The 20,621-nt window shown below is 34.2% G+C and overlaps 1 protein-coding gene across 1 annotated transcript in view; it reads left to right on the top strand.

Moving 5' to 3' along the window:
* The window catches only part of LOC118196861 (uncharacterized), a 45,796-nt gene extending 26,478 nt beyond the window's left edge, over positions 1-19,318 (top strand). Inside the window, exons 3-4 of the mRNA XM_035368347.2 lie at positions 9,147-9,359; positions 19,015-19,318. Of these exons, the coding sequence (XP_035224238.1) occupies positions 9,147-9,359; positions 19,015-19,018 (217 nt within the window). The 3' untranslated portion in view covers positions 19,019-19,318. The remainder of the gene's footprint in view (positions 1-9,146; positions 9,360-19,014) is intronic.
* Positions 19,319-20,621: the final 1,303 nt, after the last annotated feature.

Below are 20,621 nucleotides of genomic sequence, written 5' to 3' on the forward strand. Positions count from 1 at the left end.
TCCTACTGACGTTGATGTTTGCTCTCAAAGTCAATGTAATTTTATTTAACAATACGTTTCGTAGTCTTATCTGCTTGCTTATCTGCTTGCTGTAAGGATGCTGCTTGCTGCTGCTGCTTGCTGTATGTGCTTTGCTGCTTGCTGTAGTAGCTGAACGTTACGTTGCTGACATTTCTTTGGCTTCACTTCTGTGACGTCAGGCTTCCTCCATTTATTCTAATCTCCTTGATATTAATCCATATAAAAGAAGAGATGTAGGTTTTTAACTTGTAAAATTTATTTATTAATGTAATACATAATTCTAAAATTTGTACTTTTTAAAATCTGTTATCGTTTCACAAAAATTTAAAATATTACACTAGGAATTTGATTTCAATTTTATTTGAAACACTGAAACTACCATTCTACTTTAACCCTCTTAGTATAATTTCTATCCACCATTTTACGCCATAAAAGAAAAAATAGTAAATTCTTCACCATTAAACTTATTCACCTTTACAACAATCTTTTGATTCCCATTTAGCTAAAATTGCTCCACAAGCTTCTTCATTTAGTGAATTAATCCTTGAAACTCTCCAACTTTCATCCAGTTTAACAACTTTAGTCAATAATTTTTATTCTAACCACATTCTCCAAAAATTACTTGAAAGTTTCTCATTTTTCTCTTAACGGAGATCAAGTATCGCCAATAGGAGATTTATTTTTGTTTTGGCGGCAACACATCGCGCCATTCTTGATTAAAAAATTGGAACTCCTATATCAGTAGGCGAAATACAAGCACATCCCAAAAACAGCTTTCTCTCATTTTATTTAAGAGATAAAAAAGAAAACAATAATTTTAATGAAAAATTATAACATAAACAAAAAACATATAATTTACACTTCAAAGCGGCGTTTATAATCCGCACAAGCCAATGCCAATAATTAAGTATTTCGGAGGGTGACTAAAAAAATGCCCACAGGAAAAAAAAAGCGCACAGGAAAATGGCTCATAGGTATAAATGCTCACAGGCAAACAGCTCACGCAGAAATATGCCCACATAGAAAAAAGCTCACATGGAAAAATGCTCACTTAGAAATATGCTCACACGGAAAAAAGCTCACACTGAAATATGATCAGATAAATAAATGCTCACATTAACTTTTTCTGGGACGGCATATAAAAGAATGAAAACTCTACTAAAATTTTGCATGTACTGTAATATTTTATACCACTGCCCTTGTACGAAATTTTTTCTTCTAACTGCCAATAGTTAATTTTTGTTTTCTTACTCTATTTCTTCAGACTTTTGATGTGTATCCATAGATATTGATGGTTGAATGTAGTTATTTGGCCCACCAGCGCCCGAGCGGTTAAAGCCGCTGAACAGTGGTAGTTCGATCCGGGGTTCGAGTCCCGGCGAACGGTCTGGCTGCATGGGCGTTTTCGTGGTTTTCCACATGTTTCCCACGATCCAGTTTCCCTTAAAAAGACCTGCATCCCTCTGTTTCCGTGTAGTGCCTAAGGGCGGAGCACGTAATAATCAAAAAAGAAAAATGTAGTTAATAAGTTTGGAGCCAAAAAAGTTCTAAAATTTCTGCAGAAATTTAAAATTTTAGAAATAAAATTAACAATTTTAGGCACATTTAATGATGCCACTCAGTTGAACATACTTATGTAAAATATGTGGAAAAAGCTTTTCTAAGTGCTTTAAATTTAATAGTATTATTATGTCAAAATTGTAAAAAATATAACATTTATTCCTTCCTTAGGCATACGCCTCGTATGTTTTGCTGTATTTAAATAGCCTCACCAAAAGTTAAAAGAGGGTATCTCTACTGCTTTTCGTTTATTTTTATTTTTGTATTTTAAAGCGATAAAATTCTGACATATCTAAAATAATTTCTTCTATGAGGAATCTTTATTTATTTCATTTTAGTGAAGAAATAAGCTTTCTTTTCCAAATCACAATATTTATTTTTCGAAACATTATATCAAGTTCAAGCACAGGGCGTTCAAAGAAACTGCATACTTCTTTGAACGCCTTTTGAAAACTTTGTCTTATACGAGTACATAACCATTCGTAAAGTGCTTAGTCGTGCAGGATCTGAAACTGGAACCACATATCGATGACTCACGGTTCCAATTTGATAAAATGAATCAAATACTTTTATTTATACAAATGCCAGACATTTGTGCACTAAGCCATTAGTCTTAATCTTGCTTCTTAATACTTAAGTGTGTGTGTGTGTGTGATTATGGCAAAGCCTCGAGGGCTATCTTCCTAAGAGGAGGGATGCCTTCGTGGAGGACTTTCTAAGGGAAACCGGCTCGTATACACGTTACACATGGGGAAAACCACGAAAACGCCCATGCAGCCAGCCCGTTCGCGGGATTCGAACCTCGGACCGAACCACCAGTGTTCAGCGACTTTACCGCTCGGCCGCTGGTGGGCCTCTTAATACTTAAGAACAATAGAATTAAAAGATAATAGTGAAGTGCATTCGTCAATATGTTCCTTACCCATGGACGGTCCAGAGCTGCTACAAAGGGTACAGATTGAAGAGTCCTCAAGTCGAATTTTAAAAAAATGGGCCTTCAAATAGTCGTGTCCAGTCAAAAGACGAAATAACGTCAGGCTACAGGAAGAGGAAAATCTGGAATAACTGGCTTTGAACTAGTAAGACACCCCAGGCATTTCCCTTAGCTTCATCTGCTAGGAGGAGGCAAACCTCCTCTTAAATTCTAATTTAATTTGGAGTTTTGCAGAATTAAATGTCATATGATTATTAGTGGTTTGTAGCATAGTCGTTCCTTTCTTTGCCAAGAAATCGGATCTTTCCTTTTCCTCGATGCCACAATGAGCAGAATACAATTGACTCAGCCAGACTGTTGAGAATCTTTCTACATTTATAAATTCGTTCAGAAGAGCAAACTTTATTGTTGGAGATAGCCTCCAAAGCGCCTTTGCTATCAAACAAAATAACAACGCGAGGCAAATTACTCTTCCAAGCGCTTAATTGATTCAGAGCAATAAATATAGCCTCAACTTCACCTCAAAATTGGTAGTATCATTTCCCAGTGCCTTATGGAATGCAAAATGGTTACAATAGATTTCTACCATCAGCTCCAGTACCTCGCTCAATCGTGGATCCATCGGTGTAAACATGCGTCCAGAGGTTACTGGGATATCTTCTTTTAATAGTTTCATAACCAATGGTTCTGATCTGGGCAGTGGGCATCTCACCGTTATCAATTTTCTCGTCAAGTTCAAGATATACTCAGAATTCACCGTATTCAAGAAGGCACAAGGGTACAGTCATTACATTCATTTCTCGAACAAGGTCTAGGTCTTTTGCTAACTGATAACCAATTTGACTGAAACCCACTTGTGTCTTTAAATTTCTTTCATGCTAAAATTGTAATTCCTCCTATATTTATTATTTGGGAGCCTGCAAAGTTTTTGAAACAAAATTGCAGCACTTTTACGAATGTCATGTATGACAGGAGAAATACTGGTTGACGCTTCTATAGCCGCCATGGGGTTGGATTTAACTACACCTGTTATTAGGCGAAGAGTTTGATCTTGTTAAAACGTCGACTGTACAGTCACCAAAACTTCATTACAATAATAAAATAACGGTTGAATTTACATTTTATTTGTATTTATTAAAGTTTCTCTGTTACACCCCATCGGCACTCCTACAGGCGTTTCGAAATTGGAAGTCTCCTTTTCAGTTTTTTACTTTACATAAGAAATAAGTTCATTGCAATTCAGACGTGAATCAAGTTTGCATCCCAAATAGGTAACGTTATTACTAACAGAGATTACTTCACCACGATACAGAATATGGGGTAAAAAGCGCTGTCTATTCAAGGTAATAAACTGACAATTAGTTTTGTCTGGGTTTAAAATTATGTTATTATTCCTGCACCAAATATCCAATCTTCCCAAAGCATCATTGACATTAACATTCAGGCTTTGATGTCGCTTCTTTGGTACACAGCTTCAGAACACTAGGTCGTCAGAGAACAATGTAGTCTTAACTGCAGTGTCATTGATAAGAATATCAGGCAAATCGTTTATATAAATATTAAATAATTTGGGGCTCATAACAGCGCCCTGAAGGAGACCAGTTTTTGTCTCCCTCATTCTGCTCTCTACTCCAAGGCGGTAAGTGTAGCTTAAAGTGACAGACTCTGTCATAGGCGGATTTAAAGCCCACAAAAACTGTCACGGTGGCCTAACGTTTATCTAGGGAGTCCTTCACGTCTTGGCTAAAGTAGATAACATTCTGAGCTATACAGTCATAAATTCTAAAACCGGCCTGCGTAGGAGATAATAAATCATTATACTTCAAAAACCAATTCAATCTTGATGTAATTCATGCGCTCCATGACCTTAGCCAATATACAAGTCAAGGAAATAGGTCAGTAACTCTTAATTTTATCACAAGATTTATTTTTCTTTACTATAGGAATAACAGTGGCTGGCCAGCTTCTGTTCAGCAGCGCAAGAACAGCCAAACGAGCAATAAGTCTCTTATTCTTCAAAATATCGGCATGGATGTTATCCGGTCTTGAGCTTTTGCCACATTTTAACAGACAAATAGCCTCATTGAGTTCCGCCATGGTAAAATTGGAGTAGAAGGACGAATGTCTTGGATTATTTTTCTGTAGGAGAGCCTTTACATTTCTTCTAGTATGGCGTTGATTCTTTTTTAAATCAGTTCCCAATCATTGAGAGCCAGCATAAAACTTCGCAAAAGAATTAGCAATATCTTTTTCATTAGAAATACTTTTATTGAAAATCATCATGGGCTGTTTTACCGCTTTAGAGACAGAGTTTCTTAATTTATTTTAAAAAGAGTGCATTCCCTTTCCATCTATTCTAAAATCAATAATGTTAATAAAATTATTAAAGCAGTTACGTTTTGCCACATTAATTTCTCTTTTTAACACGCGATGCATTTTCTCCAGTCTCTAACATGGCAGTGTCTTCGGTTTCCTCCGCCAGATGACGAGACTTTACAGATTGTTTTTTAAGATTTTCCAACTCATGGGTTCAGAAAGGCTTAAATGTTTATATTTTGCCTCTTGGTATACACATTTTTGCTGATTCCATAACAGTAGAACAAAAACGAGAGGTGGCAGCATGAATACTTTTATCTACACTGGATCAAAATTGCGAAGATTTTGTTCCAGATCATTTCTATAATTCTTCCAATTTGCCTTGAAATTTAGGGTTTGTTCCTTCCGCATATGGAGGTATTTGTAATGGTCATTCGATGGCCCGAGCCAGGGCGAAATAAGACATTTCTAAAAGTGATCGCAACAATGTCTTCAGATACAATGACTAAATAAGGATTAGTTTGAGTACCATTGCAGTGTAAGTAAGAGGCAGGATATGATGTAAAATATATAAATTCTACTTTCTCAGAATTTAAAAGATCCTCCATGACTATGCCTACGGCACTACTATCCTTATAGCGACATCTTTTGTTGTGTGCATTAAAACCTCCAATGAGAAAGCATATTCTAGGAAAGGAAACGCAGCTACAATTCAACTTTTTATTGCCTGGAAAGCTATAGCATGTAAAGGCCCTGTTGTCTTTCCAGACAAAGTTTGCCCAATAGCTCCGATAGTATGTAGATCACTAATGACAGAAAAAGATTATATTTTGCCTTACGCCTATCAAGATTCCACTGGCAATTCTTCTTGATTTCGGCAGAAGATGCAAATAAAAACCACAGAACGGATATCTACATAAATCATCTAAGGACAGGTTAGCTTTCACAAGGAAAAATAAGTCAATATCTTGAGATTGACTGACATTCAAAATGTGGGTCTTCTTACCCTGGGAAAGGCTACCAGCATTCCTCTGCAAGATTCGCATCCCATTCTTTGCCATAATGTAATATAATGAATGCATTACATTATGGCATAATGTAATACAATGTAATATAATAAATCGATTAAAGTTAGGCCACTAGCTTTAAAAATCGTTTGCTTGGTGCAAGATTGAAATGAGATTTTCTAAGGCGGAATGGATTTTTATGAGTGAGTACTATTTCGCAAATCATTAATTTGATTGCGATGCTGACCTTTTTAGACTGTTTGTTGGTGATGGCAACATTTTATTCCCGAATTCGTCCATTTTGTTATAATTTGGAAGAGACAGGTGACCACTTAATTTCTTATGGCAAATGCTTCCATTTTCTTTAAATCAGGTTGCCAACGTTTTTAAACGATTCGAAAACTTTTCCGTAAGAATGCGTTTGAAGAAATGCTCCATCAAAAAATTCATTTCGCTCAGGGAAACTCCTCTCCACACTGAAAAAAATAAACGGTTTCTAAAACTAACGTCATGAAAATCAACTGAAATTTCAAGAGATATATTACTTATAACAGTATATAGTGGGTGTCGTACGCTGAAATAATTTGCCATTTATATCCAAATTAGAATTTACACAAGTTTTCAAAATTTGATGTCCGCGAGTTTTAGCTCAGTATGTGAGAAATATTTCGTCAAATAACCTCATAATTCTATGTTTTTTCATTTATGTTATTTAAACTAAAACTTTATTTCACTTCTTTGTACACTGTTTTCCATGGTTTCAATTATTATTCGCTATTTAAAATATTAGCTCATACATTTTTAAACTAGGTTCTGTTTCTAGATAAAAGTGAAAAAAAGAAGAGAAAGTAAAAAATTCTTATTCAGTTGATATTACTGATTGCTTTGATTAATAAAGTTGCAGGGACAAGACCAAATGTGTCCGATTAAATTATTTATCGATTGAACGATCATGTTTATGAATAAAATATAAAATTAAAAATTTCAATTACTTGAAAATATCCTTTCTTCCTATTCCTTCATGGAAGATTAATTTGTAATATTTGGCTTAGGTTTATAAAAATACGCTGTAACTTTAGATATCACGTGTCTCTGAAGACTACAAGACAATGCTTTAGTTTTGAAGGAAGTCATGAGAAACTAAAATACGAAGTTTAAAATTGTATTCTTGTTTCTAATTTCATATTTTAAATTTAAAATTTTAGAACAGGAAAGTACATAAAACATTGCCGCCGCATTTACTCGAAAAAGGGACCCCGATGTATATTATTAACTAAATATTAAGAAAAAAATGTAACTGAAAATTATTTCGTCTCACGTATTTCCTTACGCATATTCTCCCCTCCCCCCTTTTTTTTTCTAATTTTTGTTCTTTGGAAGTCGAAATTGGAAAATGATGTAAATCATTTCATTTCCGAAGGACGGGGTAGTTACAGTGAGAACACAACAAATGAAATCTAATCATGCATAATTTACAAGATCCCAACATTCCAATAAGAATACCTAACATTACAATTAATTAACATTAACATTACAAGACGATTAACTAATTAACATTACAATATCTAATCAGATATTTAAGTTAACTGCACTTGAATCACTTCTGGTCTTATTGTTGCTGTTCTTGGGCCTTTTCATCCATAAGTAGTTAGAAAATGTGAATGCGCAGCCGGATCCTCGAAATCAGAGAACTAAAGTCAGTTCATATTTGCTCGCAGTGATGGGTTGGTTCTCGTATTAGGCTGGCATAAAGCCCAACAGATAGAGAGAAAAATATTCGGCTTCGCAGTAGTTTGCGAAACTTTGTTAGAAGACGAAAACAATCACTACGTCGGTGAATCCATTTTTAAAATTTAGGGAGCTTCTTTCCCTAAAGGCATTGAGGAAGGGGAAAAAGACTCGAATGTTTAAATGCTAGGACGGGGGGGGGGGAACGCAAGGAAATACCGGTATTTCCGAAGAAAGAAATTTTAGTTTATTTTTTCTCTTTCAGAATATCTTTGAAGTAAAAGTATCATCAGCTCTAACCCAAAGATAGAAGAAAACTAAGGAAAAGTTAGTGATACATCGCCTTGTTTTAGGACATATCAGTATGGTGGATGCAGGCTTCGAATGAAATCTCTCAACTAGACGTGGATACTTTAATTAGTCGTAATCTTGTATTTATATGCCATGTTCACGAAATTCTTTACCCAGCTTTTATTTTCGCAGTTCTTGGCTGTAGATATATGCACGAAATACGAAAAATAATTTATACAAGTAAGGATTGTACAAGTTTCATGTTAGCGCAATCATTTAGCTCTTCTGTTTGTGAACGAGCTTTGGATAAGATTTCCAGCCTGCAGAATAAGACATCACGGTCAGTAATACGCAAGACACTTTTTTTTTTTTTTTTTTTGGTAAATATAAGTATATAAACCTACAGTATAAAATATTAAGCTTTGAAATTTTTACAATTTAATTTTAAAAATGCCAGAACGCCATTAGCCGCGTTATTTAAAACATATTTGTAATTTGATTTTTATGTCACTGAACAGAGGTTCAGAAAATGACGGCCGGGCAAGGACTTTAGAGAACACACCGTATAAATGGTAATCCTGCGTGATTATATTTACTATTTAGTTATGTGCCAGTGTATTTACATATTGATATTATTCTATATAGCATGATAAATAAATTCGTTCTTCTCCTTCTTCAGTTTCATTTGTCAAAATTCAGGTTAATAAGACCCTACCAATTTTTAAAACAAAATTACAGTGAATGAATGGGATCTTATTTTCAAGTAAATACGATATATATTTTGACTAGCATAGGAAGTTTAGGATGTTCTCCTTGAAAGCAGATGCTCAATGCTCCTGCCCAGTCTTCCTATGCATAGCTCAGACCCTGCTCGTAGAGGTCTCCTTTAAAATTTAAATTCTGACTATATTTAATATAAGGTATTACGTAACCCAAACTTTTGTCATTTGAAGGTTTAGGGTATTTAATTCAGTTTAATAATTTGGAACCATAATTCTACGATCAACCACTTACCACTTACAAAATGCTTAATCGTGCATTCTGCAACGCAGTGTTAATAATCACTTTCTTCCAGAGTGAGATCTTCCAAAGTGAGATCCATCATTTGATTGAATAATATCAATGTGTAAATACATTGGCACATAACTAAATAGTAAATATAATCACGCAGGATTAAGCTGATTCAGCTCGGAGTTCTGAGCGAAAACATTTACGTGATATTTAAGTATTATCATTTCGTTTACCGTATAAGCATTTTCTAATTTCACTACTTTTAAATTCCTTCTTAGAGGCAAGAGGAAACGCAGCTACGACAAAGATATTATGCCCGTGGAGCTGGAAAATTTTCCAGTGGAGTATCTTCGTGAATCGAGATTGAAGTTACCCTATTTCAGGCATGAAGTTCTAGCGTATCCTCGACGACTTCCAAGCAGGTTATACAACATATTCAGACCTAATGATTTGGAAAACGGAGATTTGCAGACTGATGACGATTTATCGAAGTAAGCAAACTCTCATTTTAGTAAATAACCGTTTTCGGATAATGGCCACAAAAAAAAAACAAAAAAACAAAAAAAAAACATTTGCGTTGGGAATAGACGCCATTTTCCATAGCAGTCTAGGCTTGCAAAATAATATTTCGAATTTCCGTATTTTGCTTTCAAATTTCTATGTATTGTTGCGGTTTTTTTTTTTTTTTTTTTTTAATTTTTATTCTTCTGACACCAGTTGTTATGTTATTTTCTTCCTTCACGTTCATACGCGGTTCGTGTGGATTTGGAGTGAATAAAGACGACACTTGATGATGAAGTATCGAAACACTCTTTATTTACCAATATTAATCAGGACAGCTCCAAAACACTTTTACAGTCGTCGAAGATCTACAATAAACACTTGCTGGAACAATCAGCGACACAGCCTTCAGGTTATTAGGTTACAACGGTGGAGAAAGCTTCACTGAAAAGCACCAGAGTACAGCTCCCAACTCTGCTCGGTTGCTCTCGGAACTCCACGTACTCTCGAGACTCTCCACGCTACAACTCGCGATGCATTCGACAACACACAGAGCACAGCTCCCAACTATACGGTTCAGTCGTTTCCGGAGCTTAACACACTCTCTCGACGATGCACTAACCGTGATACACTAAAAGACTCTTCGATGCATTCGATGACCCACTCGGCACTCGCTGCTCGGTTGTCAACTCAATCGACTCCGCACGGACTGAGTAACTCGAGACTAACTATCTCGCACTCTAGATGAGGCACTCTCTCTGACTGCGGGCCAGCAGAGTTTATATAGATTTCGGCTTGTGTTCGAGAACATTCTGGGCTAAACCGGTAAGAATTCGTTCCAGAAGGTTCTCCATCCGTCAATGGCCAATTTTTTCGCCAAATGGACGATTTCTCGCCAAATGTGGCAACCCTGCCTTCCCTTGCCATTTTATGGCAACCCTAAAACTGTTTTACGGGTGAGCCATCTCACCGTGCCTTGAAATTTCGTAACAGTATGTTGAAATGTTTTATTCAGAATTAGCCACGAGAAAAGGAACGAATTTTACGAGTTTCAAGAGGCTCGAATGATACAGCTCTCGATACCTTTTTAGACGCAAGAGTTGGTATTCCAAATGTAGACATTTAATAAGAATAATTGCTGTCTCAATTTTGGAGGCAAGTAATGTAGGAAATAACTTTTAAAATAATTTCAAGCCGTACTGTTGAAGTTCTTGATTCTTAATTTCGTCAATGAATTTTTAATTCTTAATTTCAGCAACTAAAGATAAATTAAAAAAAAAAAAAGATAAGTTCTTTTTATCAGCATTTAAAAAGTTTTCCGAAAAATGTGTTCATTTCCAACAATATATGCTTTTTTCTTTAGTAAATTATATAAATTAAGATTAGAAGATTATCGTAAACGTTTACTGGAATATGTTCCTTATATTCATGAACAGTTTATTCTTAATTACTGTGAAATGTATTATCTCCCAATGCTATCCGTTTTAACTATCGGTCTTTAAATTCAAGAAATTCCTCTCATTTACAAAAATTTTTTCGTTCATGATGATTGGCAATGAACAATGAAAAATAAAGATAGTCATAACTCTAGTAATTAGACTGTTTTTAAAAGTATTGATAAGAAATGTACAGGCGCGGTAAAATAGCTTCCCCGCAAAGCAGGTTTAGGGTTGCCAGAAAATGGGAAGGAACGGCATGGTTGCCACATTTGGCGAGAAATCGCCCATTTGGCCACGAAATTGGCGATGTGCCATGGACGGATGGAGAACCTTCTGGAACAAATTTTTAGGCCAGAATGTTCTCGAACACAAGGCAAAAGCTATATAAACCCTGCTAGTACGCGGAGAGTTAGTCGAGTCCATCGAGTTGCAAGTCAGTCAGCGAGTGCTGAGTGGGTGGTCGAGTGCACCGAAAGAGAAGGCACGAGCCCTAAACCAGTGTTGTAGCACCGTTGCCTTGGCTACGGAGCTCGGCTTTAACCACTTATGCCCTTTATGCCCCTGTCTGAACGCAGCCTAAGCGTATCGCGCTTAGAGCATCTTCGAGAGAATGTGTTGAGCTCCGGGAACGACAGAACCGAAGAGTCGGGAGCTGTACTCTGGTGCTTTGTAGCGAAGCTGTCTCCCTCGTTATAGCCTGATAACCTGGTGGCTGTGTCGCTGATTGTGTTGGCGTGTTTATAGTAGTTCTTCGACTATTGTAAACGTGATTTTGGAGCTGCCCTGAGAATACTGGTTAATAAAGGGTGTTTTGATACTTCATCATCAAGTGCTTTATCATCGTTATTCACTCCAAATCCATACGAACCCGAACATAACGTATGCGAAGATTCTTCGGCGGTACTTTACCTGAAACTTTCTTTGCATTTACACACAAGTAAAAATACACATTCAACTAACGTTTTCGATCAGTCCTTTTGGGTTACAGCTAAGAATTTACAAAACTAAAGGAACGATTATATATAAACAATATCTGGTAACGATTAGGCGACTTCCCTCCAAATGCACCCATCAAATCTAATCATCTACAACGAAGTGCCTGGTTTTAACCTCAGCTAATTATATAACGGGACATTTACCAAAGTCGGACTGCCGCCATGAAATGAAGCCAGGCTAAAACTCGTCCAATACAAACAGATATCTTGGCGATTTTAGCTGGCCTCAACCCAGCGTTAGATTTAAAATTATGTTAACGTCTACAATGATTGTAAGAAAATGAGAGCATTCTATCACAATTTGATAACAAAACGGTATTTAAGCGCAAGGTTTACCTCAGCTAATTATATGTAAAAATTAAATATGAAATATCACGCTCTGAGTAGTCTCAAATTAGACATAAGAAAGTGATGTTGGTGTTTACTTAATTATTATTGCATGGCGAATACAAACTGATGCTGAACCACGTGGCAATGAATTGGCAGATCATCTGGCAAAAGAGGCCGCCGAAAATTATAATACACAATATACTCCCCTTCCCTTAGATTTCTATCTTTAAAAATATCTTGAAAATTCTCACTAGAAAAATCTGATGTGGACACATATGCCTTCTTTCTAGAGCCTATTAATTTATACACATTTTTGCTGCCCTACATTTAAAATTAATTCCTCGAAGTATTATAACTTAATTAAGTGATGCTTCAATTCAAGTTGAGAATAACATCAAAAATTGCAAATTTTAAAATTAAATATCCCGGTCAATTTTTGTCAAACTCCTTATATTTTTATTTTTTTCATAACGAGAATAAATCTTTCTTAAATATAAGTATAGGAGCCGGGAGACAGCATTTGTCGTGTATCCTTTAGTGGGTAATTATTTCGCAAGATACACTCTTTTAAACTACATGGTACTTTTATTATATATACAAAATATATCATCACGCGCATATACAGGGATTATATCTACAGCTCTTTATAATTACAGCTACTCGCATTCCAGTCCTTTTTCTAATTACTGAGCGCGCTCGGATGCTTGGCGCGGTGCCAGCTTTTAGCCCGATTATTATATACACATCGATAGTTCTCGATATACCACATCCCTCCCCCTTTATCAAAACTGCAGTCTATCTGGGGGACATCGAATTCTAATGGACCGACGCAAAGTTTGTGGCACTGCTGGTTTCTTTGGTAACCTGGTAGTATCAGCAGCAAGTCCGGTGGATGGAACATGTGGCACAACCTTGGACTGGGAGGACGACACAGACTCATCTGCCTGGTGGCTATTATCTTTGGATGGTTCTGGAACTTCACTCTTATCAGGCTCTTTGGGAATCACGAAAGCTGGAGGTGGACGTATGAACCCCTCATCTGTTATGGTTCCTCCATCACGAATCTGATCGATAAGTCCTCGCCATAGCTGACCATCTACATTTATGTTGTAATAAAGCTGCCCATCCTTGGATTGGACGGTTCGAAATCTCCATCGTCTATCACCTTGGCGATAATTTCACCAATCTAAATTTATTTCTGAAAGCCATTCTTGACCAAATATTGTATCCAGGTTTCCTTTAACAATGTAGAGATTTAAGTTTTTATTTTGACTTTTATATTCTACCTTAACTGTTGTAAATCTTAAAGGTATCAGTTTTTCTCCATTATATGTTTTAAATACCAGACTTTCATTTTTAATTTTCTTTTTCGAAATTTGCCGGAAATATTTTTAAACTCATTACCGATACTGCACCCCTGTATACAGTTCCATAGCTACCGGTTTTCCTTCTATGTTCACTTCGACCATTATGGGCGGTTTCCTATTTTTCACCTCATTGGAATGTATGCTGTTTACGGGAACTGTGTTTTCATTTCCTACATCTAACTGTTTTTGTTTCGCTTTCATTTTTTTAGCGTTGTAGCATGCTCTCTCAGTGTACCCGATTTTCTTACAAAATCTGCAGATACTTGTCTTAAATGTACAAGAATTTCTATCATGGTCAGTCCCCGTACATCGCGAACACATTTTTCCTTTAGCTCTCTTAGCTGCGAAGTTTTGTTTTTCAAACTTTTGTTTTGGAGCGACAGACTTAGATTTACCTTTATTTCTGGCACTAAATTCCTTAATTTCGAATGGTTTCCCAATTATTTCATTTGCACCTTTTAACGTTTTTTCCAAAGCTTTTTTAAAGTCTTATTAAAGGCTAAATTTCGTTATTTGACCATGATTTTTTTTAATTTTAACAAAATATGAATATTTTCGTTATTTAAAACACTACTTGGAAGAATATATGACTACGATTGCCAAAAAAAGGACCGGTTGCAAAAATAAAATAAAGGTTAATAGAAATAGAAAGAAGGAAAGTAAAATAATGGGGCGAAAATGAAGGTTAAGAAGCTGGGTAAGGAGGTGGATATATATATATATATATATATATACTTTCGTTACTGCCAATTGCAATAAAAAAGGTAGGTACACAACTAGATGTTTTAACAGTACCATATACAAGATTTCAACATTCTATATTTTATCGCTTTTGAGTTATGCGACATACATTCGTATATACGAACAGACGAAACGGAAAACTCCATTTTAAATCCATTTTACTATCTCTTTTGGAAAGAGAATCCTCTATTCTGTCTATACGTAAAGACGTCACGCAAAAAATTAGTCAAAATGTATATTTCCGTTGAAGTATGATACACGAAATTTTTCATGTTTACAATACTTCCTTTACTTTGTACAAGAGCCATTCCCCCCACCCTTTTTTTTTTTTTTTTTTTTTTTTTTTTTTTTTTAAATTTTCCAATGGCGGCCACTAGCCGTTACAAGCGTTGGCCCTACTAAGGCTGGAAGCGGTAGTCAATTTATTATGGAGGCACCTACTAAATAGGTCACAGTTGCCTCGTATGAAGGAACACACAATTTACAAGTAGTAAGCCAAGATCAGTAACCTATTTCCCGTCGGCTCGTACAAGGAAGTAAAAGAGCAACAAGCGTGGAATATTCATGAACAAGGCAGACGTACCTTTATTTATCTACCAAGAATTGATTTAAATCGCAAAGTTTCAATTCTACAGTTATCAAGATGCATAACTGGACACGAACCCTTCGCTACGGTTTAATATGCACTGGATGTACCAATATAAATCATTACGTCTATGAAGGCATGTGTTCTTCAGACCATTATGAAATAGAATGCTCTTTAACAATACCATATTAAATTTCCTGCAGCTAATGTTACTTCTTTCAGAGGATTCTCTATAAAATAAAAACATCTTATTGCTAAAATTTATAATATAGTGAATCTACTTGAATTGGTAAAAGATATTTGCCAATCCGTTTAAAAATATGTATATTATCTCCTCTTTTAAAAATATGCCTTATCTCCTCTTTTAAAATTTCAATATTTTACTTATAAGCCTAGATGTAGCAACTTTCTTTTATGAACGTAAAGTTTAAAGGTTTAATTAAGACATTATGACTTTTTTATATGGTGTTCGACTTTGTATAATGTTCGACGTATGAATATTTGCCCGAAATTTATGGACTCCGTGAACTGTGGACTTTATGAACTTTTTTTTAAACGATTGCATTTTATTTTAATTTTTATCCCTCTTTCATAAAAGTTTCAGAATTCGCATATTCAAATTATGTCATCATGAAATCATCATGAAAAATGTTAAAAATTTGATATTTATTATTTAAAAAATAAAAAAACCTAGTTATTAATGGATATGGGACAATACCCGTTATCCATTGGTGAAGATCAAGTGATCCAATTCATCGTTAACCGAAATGAACTGAACAGTTAATCTTCGCTAATATTTAACCTCCTTTTTTTTGTGCAGACTTTAACTACATAATCTACTGATTTTAGCAATAATACGTAACTTGAATCAAATGTAGGATAAGATTGTTTTTAAGCTAAATTTAGTTGTTGGTCGAACTCAAAATAATTGTCATGAAGCTGTTAAAAAAGTATAGCAGTAGGTCTAAATATTAAACAATATAGGTCCTACATATTAGTATGAGGTATGTATGCTTTTGACAGCAGAATATACGATCTGGCATGGATTCATACTAACGTCGAATGTGGTCTGCGGAATTGCTGCAAGGTGCTTCATGATTGCTTTGGAAGCTTACGAGCATATAGTATGGCTATAACGGGAGGCGTAAAATGTCTCATACATTCTCGACTGGAAATCTGACAAGCCTAGGAGGGTTGTAATAATACGCAGGCATTTCCTGGATATGTTCGCCTTATGTGGACAGATATTACCTAGGTGAAATATAGGCCTCAACAGATACAATATCATAGCTGCCAACCTTCAACTATGAAAAACAAGACAATTCTTGTGCGAAATTCAATATTTTCCGGAAGAATTTTCACGTTGCGCGTAGACGCCATTTAACAGAAAACTGAATATTAATTTATTTTATAATGCACGACTCAAGTTATTAAGTATTTATGATAACACTTTTATGCAGAGAAACTCCCGAGCAAGAAAGGGAAACTTTTATTTATTAAAGTATCTAGTATCTTTAAATGATATGAAAATAGAAATTAATGCGTGCATTGCTTCGTGGATAAACTTATAAAGACCCCATTTGTTGATGTGAAACAAAATTAAACTCGAATATTAACACTGATTAAACATCGGTTGAATCTTCACAAGAACAATCTACAGTAGAATAAGAAAATACAGCTCAAACAATATCTAACAAAAAAGAAAGAAAGAAAATTATGCGGAAAATACTAAGGGGATGAAAATTGCTGATTTTATGTACAGAATCTTACAGAATTCGTATTCTAGGAAATAGTAGCACGCCTCAGTACTGACACAGCCAACTCGTAATATTACTTTGCGTGGATAAAAAATTTTACATATTTCTAGCGTAATAAATTTTCCATACGACCATTAGATAAAGATTAAGTAATAAAACTTCATGAGAATATTAATAGCGCATTTTTAGCGTTTGAAAACTTTTAAGTTACTTCTTGAAAAATACTTTCGGTATAACGGTAAAGAAAAACAAAGAATGTTAAACTCTAAATAAATCACAAAATAATATCATTGAATGTTCATTTAAACAGGAAACAATTAACTTCGAATTATTTTAAACTTTTACTAGCTAACCACTCGAGGCAAGTTGGAAATGGCTACAAGTATGTCAAATTTCGAAATTAAATATTTCGGTCAATTTTTGTAATCCTTTGCGTTTTGTCTCTTGTGGTGTATAAAATTCCTAAATATAGGCGTATTGACTGGATTACTGCGTAAATAGTTAGATTTCGTGATTATCATAAAATAGAATTTTTTTCAAATTTAACAATTCCAAAACATATATCCTTGCATCATTTATTTATTTATTTATTTTTATTTAGTTAATTAGTTAGTTACTCAGTTATATAGAAATATATATATGTGTGTGTGTGTGTATACGGCCGACGGTTGCAAAAATAAAAAGTGCATTACGGATATTAAATACTGTACTATTAGAAATGCACAAAATGCCTTTTTACTTCCTTGAACGAAGTAAAAAGGAAGTATTGTAATCGCGAAACGTTTCAGGCAGAATATTTCAACGAAAATATCCATAATTTACTTGGTAATTTTTAATATAGATATTTTGAGATTTTATGTATTTTTGCCTTGTCGCGAAGTGAAAACTGAATTAATTGAATGAGAAATACTGAAACGTCTGTGAAAACTGTTTCTTTTTTGTTTTGTTTGCTTAATTTCTTTTATACATCGTTCTAGATTTATTATAGTATTTGAATAGAACATGCGGCAACGATAAGATTCAAATTATATAAATTTTGTGCCTTCTGAGTTATAATATAAACGAAATATAACGCTGCTAAGTGAACCTAGCGCCAGAGTGTCGCTATGGTAAACAAATATAGTGAATTTTAAAGAGTGCATTTATTCTATTGTGGTCTATGCACTATCGACAAAGTAGATTTAATTCAATCCAATAAGTTTAAATGAAATACAAGAAAAAAATGCGTATAATTTAATATTCCGTACAAGGAAGTCATGTGGTGTACACATCAGAATTTTTTACTTCCTTGTAAGAAGTAAAGGAAGTATTGTAATCACGAAAATTTTCGGAAACGAAAATATCCATTTTGACCGCTATCGACTGCAATTTAACTATGTTTTTACGTTATATCTGTACGTAAGAACAAAATAAAGGACTCCTTTTTCCCAAAACGGGTTGCAAAAAGGATTTAAAATGGATTCAGAAGAGATTTTTTTCGTGACGTCTGTACGTACGTATGTTTGTATCTCGCATAACTCAAAAGCGAGTAGCCTCAGAACGACGAAATTTTGTATATAGGACAGCTATAACATGCATTTGTGCACCTCCCCTTTACGCTTGTAATCGGCCGCATCAAAAGTATTTAATAACCCACTCTATTATTCGGCTCCGTTAGCCCAGTTTCCTTTATTTTTATATATTGGTAAATTGTGCATTTTTTTTTATTTAAAAATGATTGGATTATGTTGTTCTTATCTTCCGGTTAAGGTTTTTATACCTTTAGTGAATCCGTATGCAATAGTTGTAGAATTATCAATAATTTAAAAGTTGTTAAGCCTAATGTTTTCACCATAGCAGCCATATTTTTTTACATTTGAAACTTAACAGAATAGTGAATTAAGTCAGTTTCTGCACCTTCTGCGTCTTTTTGCCGAAAGGGAACAAAAGTTAACTTTCATTTTTGTGCACTGAAAAATCTGTCTTCTTGCCCGCTGGGCAAATTGCTTGCTCTTGCGTATAAATTCTAATTTCAATTGTAAAAACTGTTTTTTAATTGTTTTACCTGTATTTGGTCTTTATATTTTTCTACAGTTTTACTAAAGCTATTTTTGAGGTTTTATGTATTTTTGCCTTGTCTAGAAGTGAGAATTGAATTAATTGAATGAGAAATGTATCTGTAATGAAATTCCAGGAAATAAGTTTAAATGAAATGCAGGAAAAAATGCGTATAATTTAATATTCCGTACAAGGAAGTCATGTGGTGTACACATCAGATTTTTTGTTTGGGGCTAGTTATACTAACCAGTTTGTCCGAGTGCCTTTTCTTCAGAATGCTTAAAGCGCATACTGCTAAAATTGTAGTTTTATGCAACAGCTTATAAACAGTCTGAGTGCAAATATATTTTTGATTTGCTTTAAAAAAAATTTTTTTTTTTTTCTTTTATACAGGTAAAAGAAGAACATTTTGACGAGAAGATGATCTATGAAATAAACTTTTCAGAGTTTTCATTCCACGGTACTTCTACAATTCCTTGTCAAATAATATTCCCTTTTCATATTTTATATTTCTTCAAAGAACTTGCATTTCTTTTCCTGCCGTTACAATGAAGGACTGTGATATACTTCAATGTATATATCTAACACCAAATTAACTCACAAAACGCCAGCACTCTTCGTATTACATTTTATGCTGCTTCTGGTTTGAATTAAAATAAAATAGTTTTTTCAACTGTATGGTGCAATCGCTCATAAATGTGCTTAAAGATTTTTGTTCTCTGTGGCTTACTGTTCATACGCTTGAGCTTAATCAACGAACCTATAAATTGTTGTCTCGGACGTGACTGATTGCGATTAATTGTCTACAAACAAGAATGCATCAGCATTCTTGTTTGTAGACTAATAGAAAGTAATAGTAACAAATGCGAATAGAAAGTGTTCACAGAAATAGTAACAAATGTAAAAAAGAAGAAAAAAATGGAACATTTAGCTATCAAACTATTTTTTTTTAAGGGCATTGGTTAAGATTTGAGATACATCATGAATGCCATAGCCACTAGACATTTCAAGAGTAACATCAACATAGTAGTAACAGTTATTGAATTATTTGCCTTATGTTTTTACTTGTCATAGATTAGCAAATAATGCATAGTTTGAAATTATTAAACACACAGTGTGATTTCAGAAAATTAAATTAGTGATTACTAAAAGGACATCTTATAACACAAATTCTGTTTCAAATCCCAGTTGTGTTTAAATAAAATAAAATTACTCCATTACAACGTGAATGACGTAGGATTTTCAAGCCTCAGTTTGGCCATGCTTGGTCGGTACATAAGGCATATAATTATAAAAAAGAATTAGCTTTTAAGAAACACTATATTCCTATAAATCACTGCAATTTAAAATTTTTATAAGAAAATTCTATAAAAATTATTCAGGTTTTTGAAGTTTTTCAAATCTTATTTTTAAAAGCTACCCATTTCTTGACTTTTGTAAAGTATATAAATTGCTATTCAGAGTCTGTAAAGTATCAGACATTCAGTACTGAGTTACATATATTTTCTATCCATAGAAACTTCCTACTTTTTCATCAGCAACCAATAACAGATTTTATTTCACGTATAAATAAAAAATGTACTCAAAAACATCTATTCTACGTAACACTTTAGTGAATTTTTTGGCATGGTCTGTGCATTCATACCATTTTCAGTTTATTAACTTTCTTTAGAACATGGTCACTTTTTCTAGTTTTCTAGTCTCCCTTTTATTTTTTTATTATCTCTATCTTTAAAATATATTGAACTCACATTCTGTTATATATTTCTATGAAAATAAACAGTATAGCAAAATAATGCATAAAACAATTTAATGAGCATTATATAACACATTCTGTAATGGCTGCTATGTGGAAGGCTATCAAATAACTGCAATTTCAAATAGATAATAGAAGCTTTTTTCCATCGTAGTTATATGAGAATTTTAATCTGAAGTAATATTTTTACATAATGTTTCAATACTTATGCTTTCAAGGCTGAGAACGTTGTAAAATAGTACAA

The sequence above is a fragment of the Stegodyphus dumicola genome, chromosome 9, assembly GCF_044657685.1.
Source record: "Stegodyphus dumicola isolate Sdum_Otavi_A_Nest chromosome 9, ASM4465768v1".
NCBI lineage: Eukaryota > Metazoa > Arthropoda > Arachnida > Araneae > Eresidae > Stegodyphus > Stegodyphus dumicola.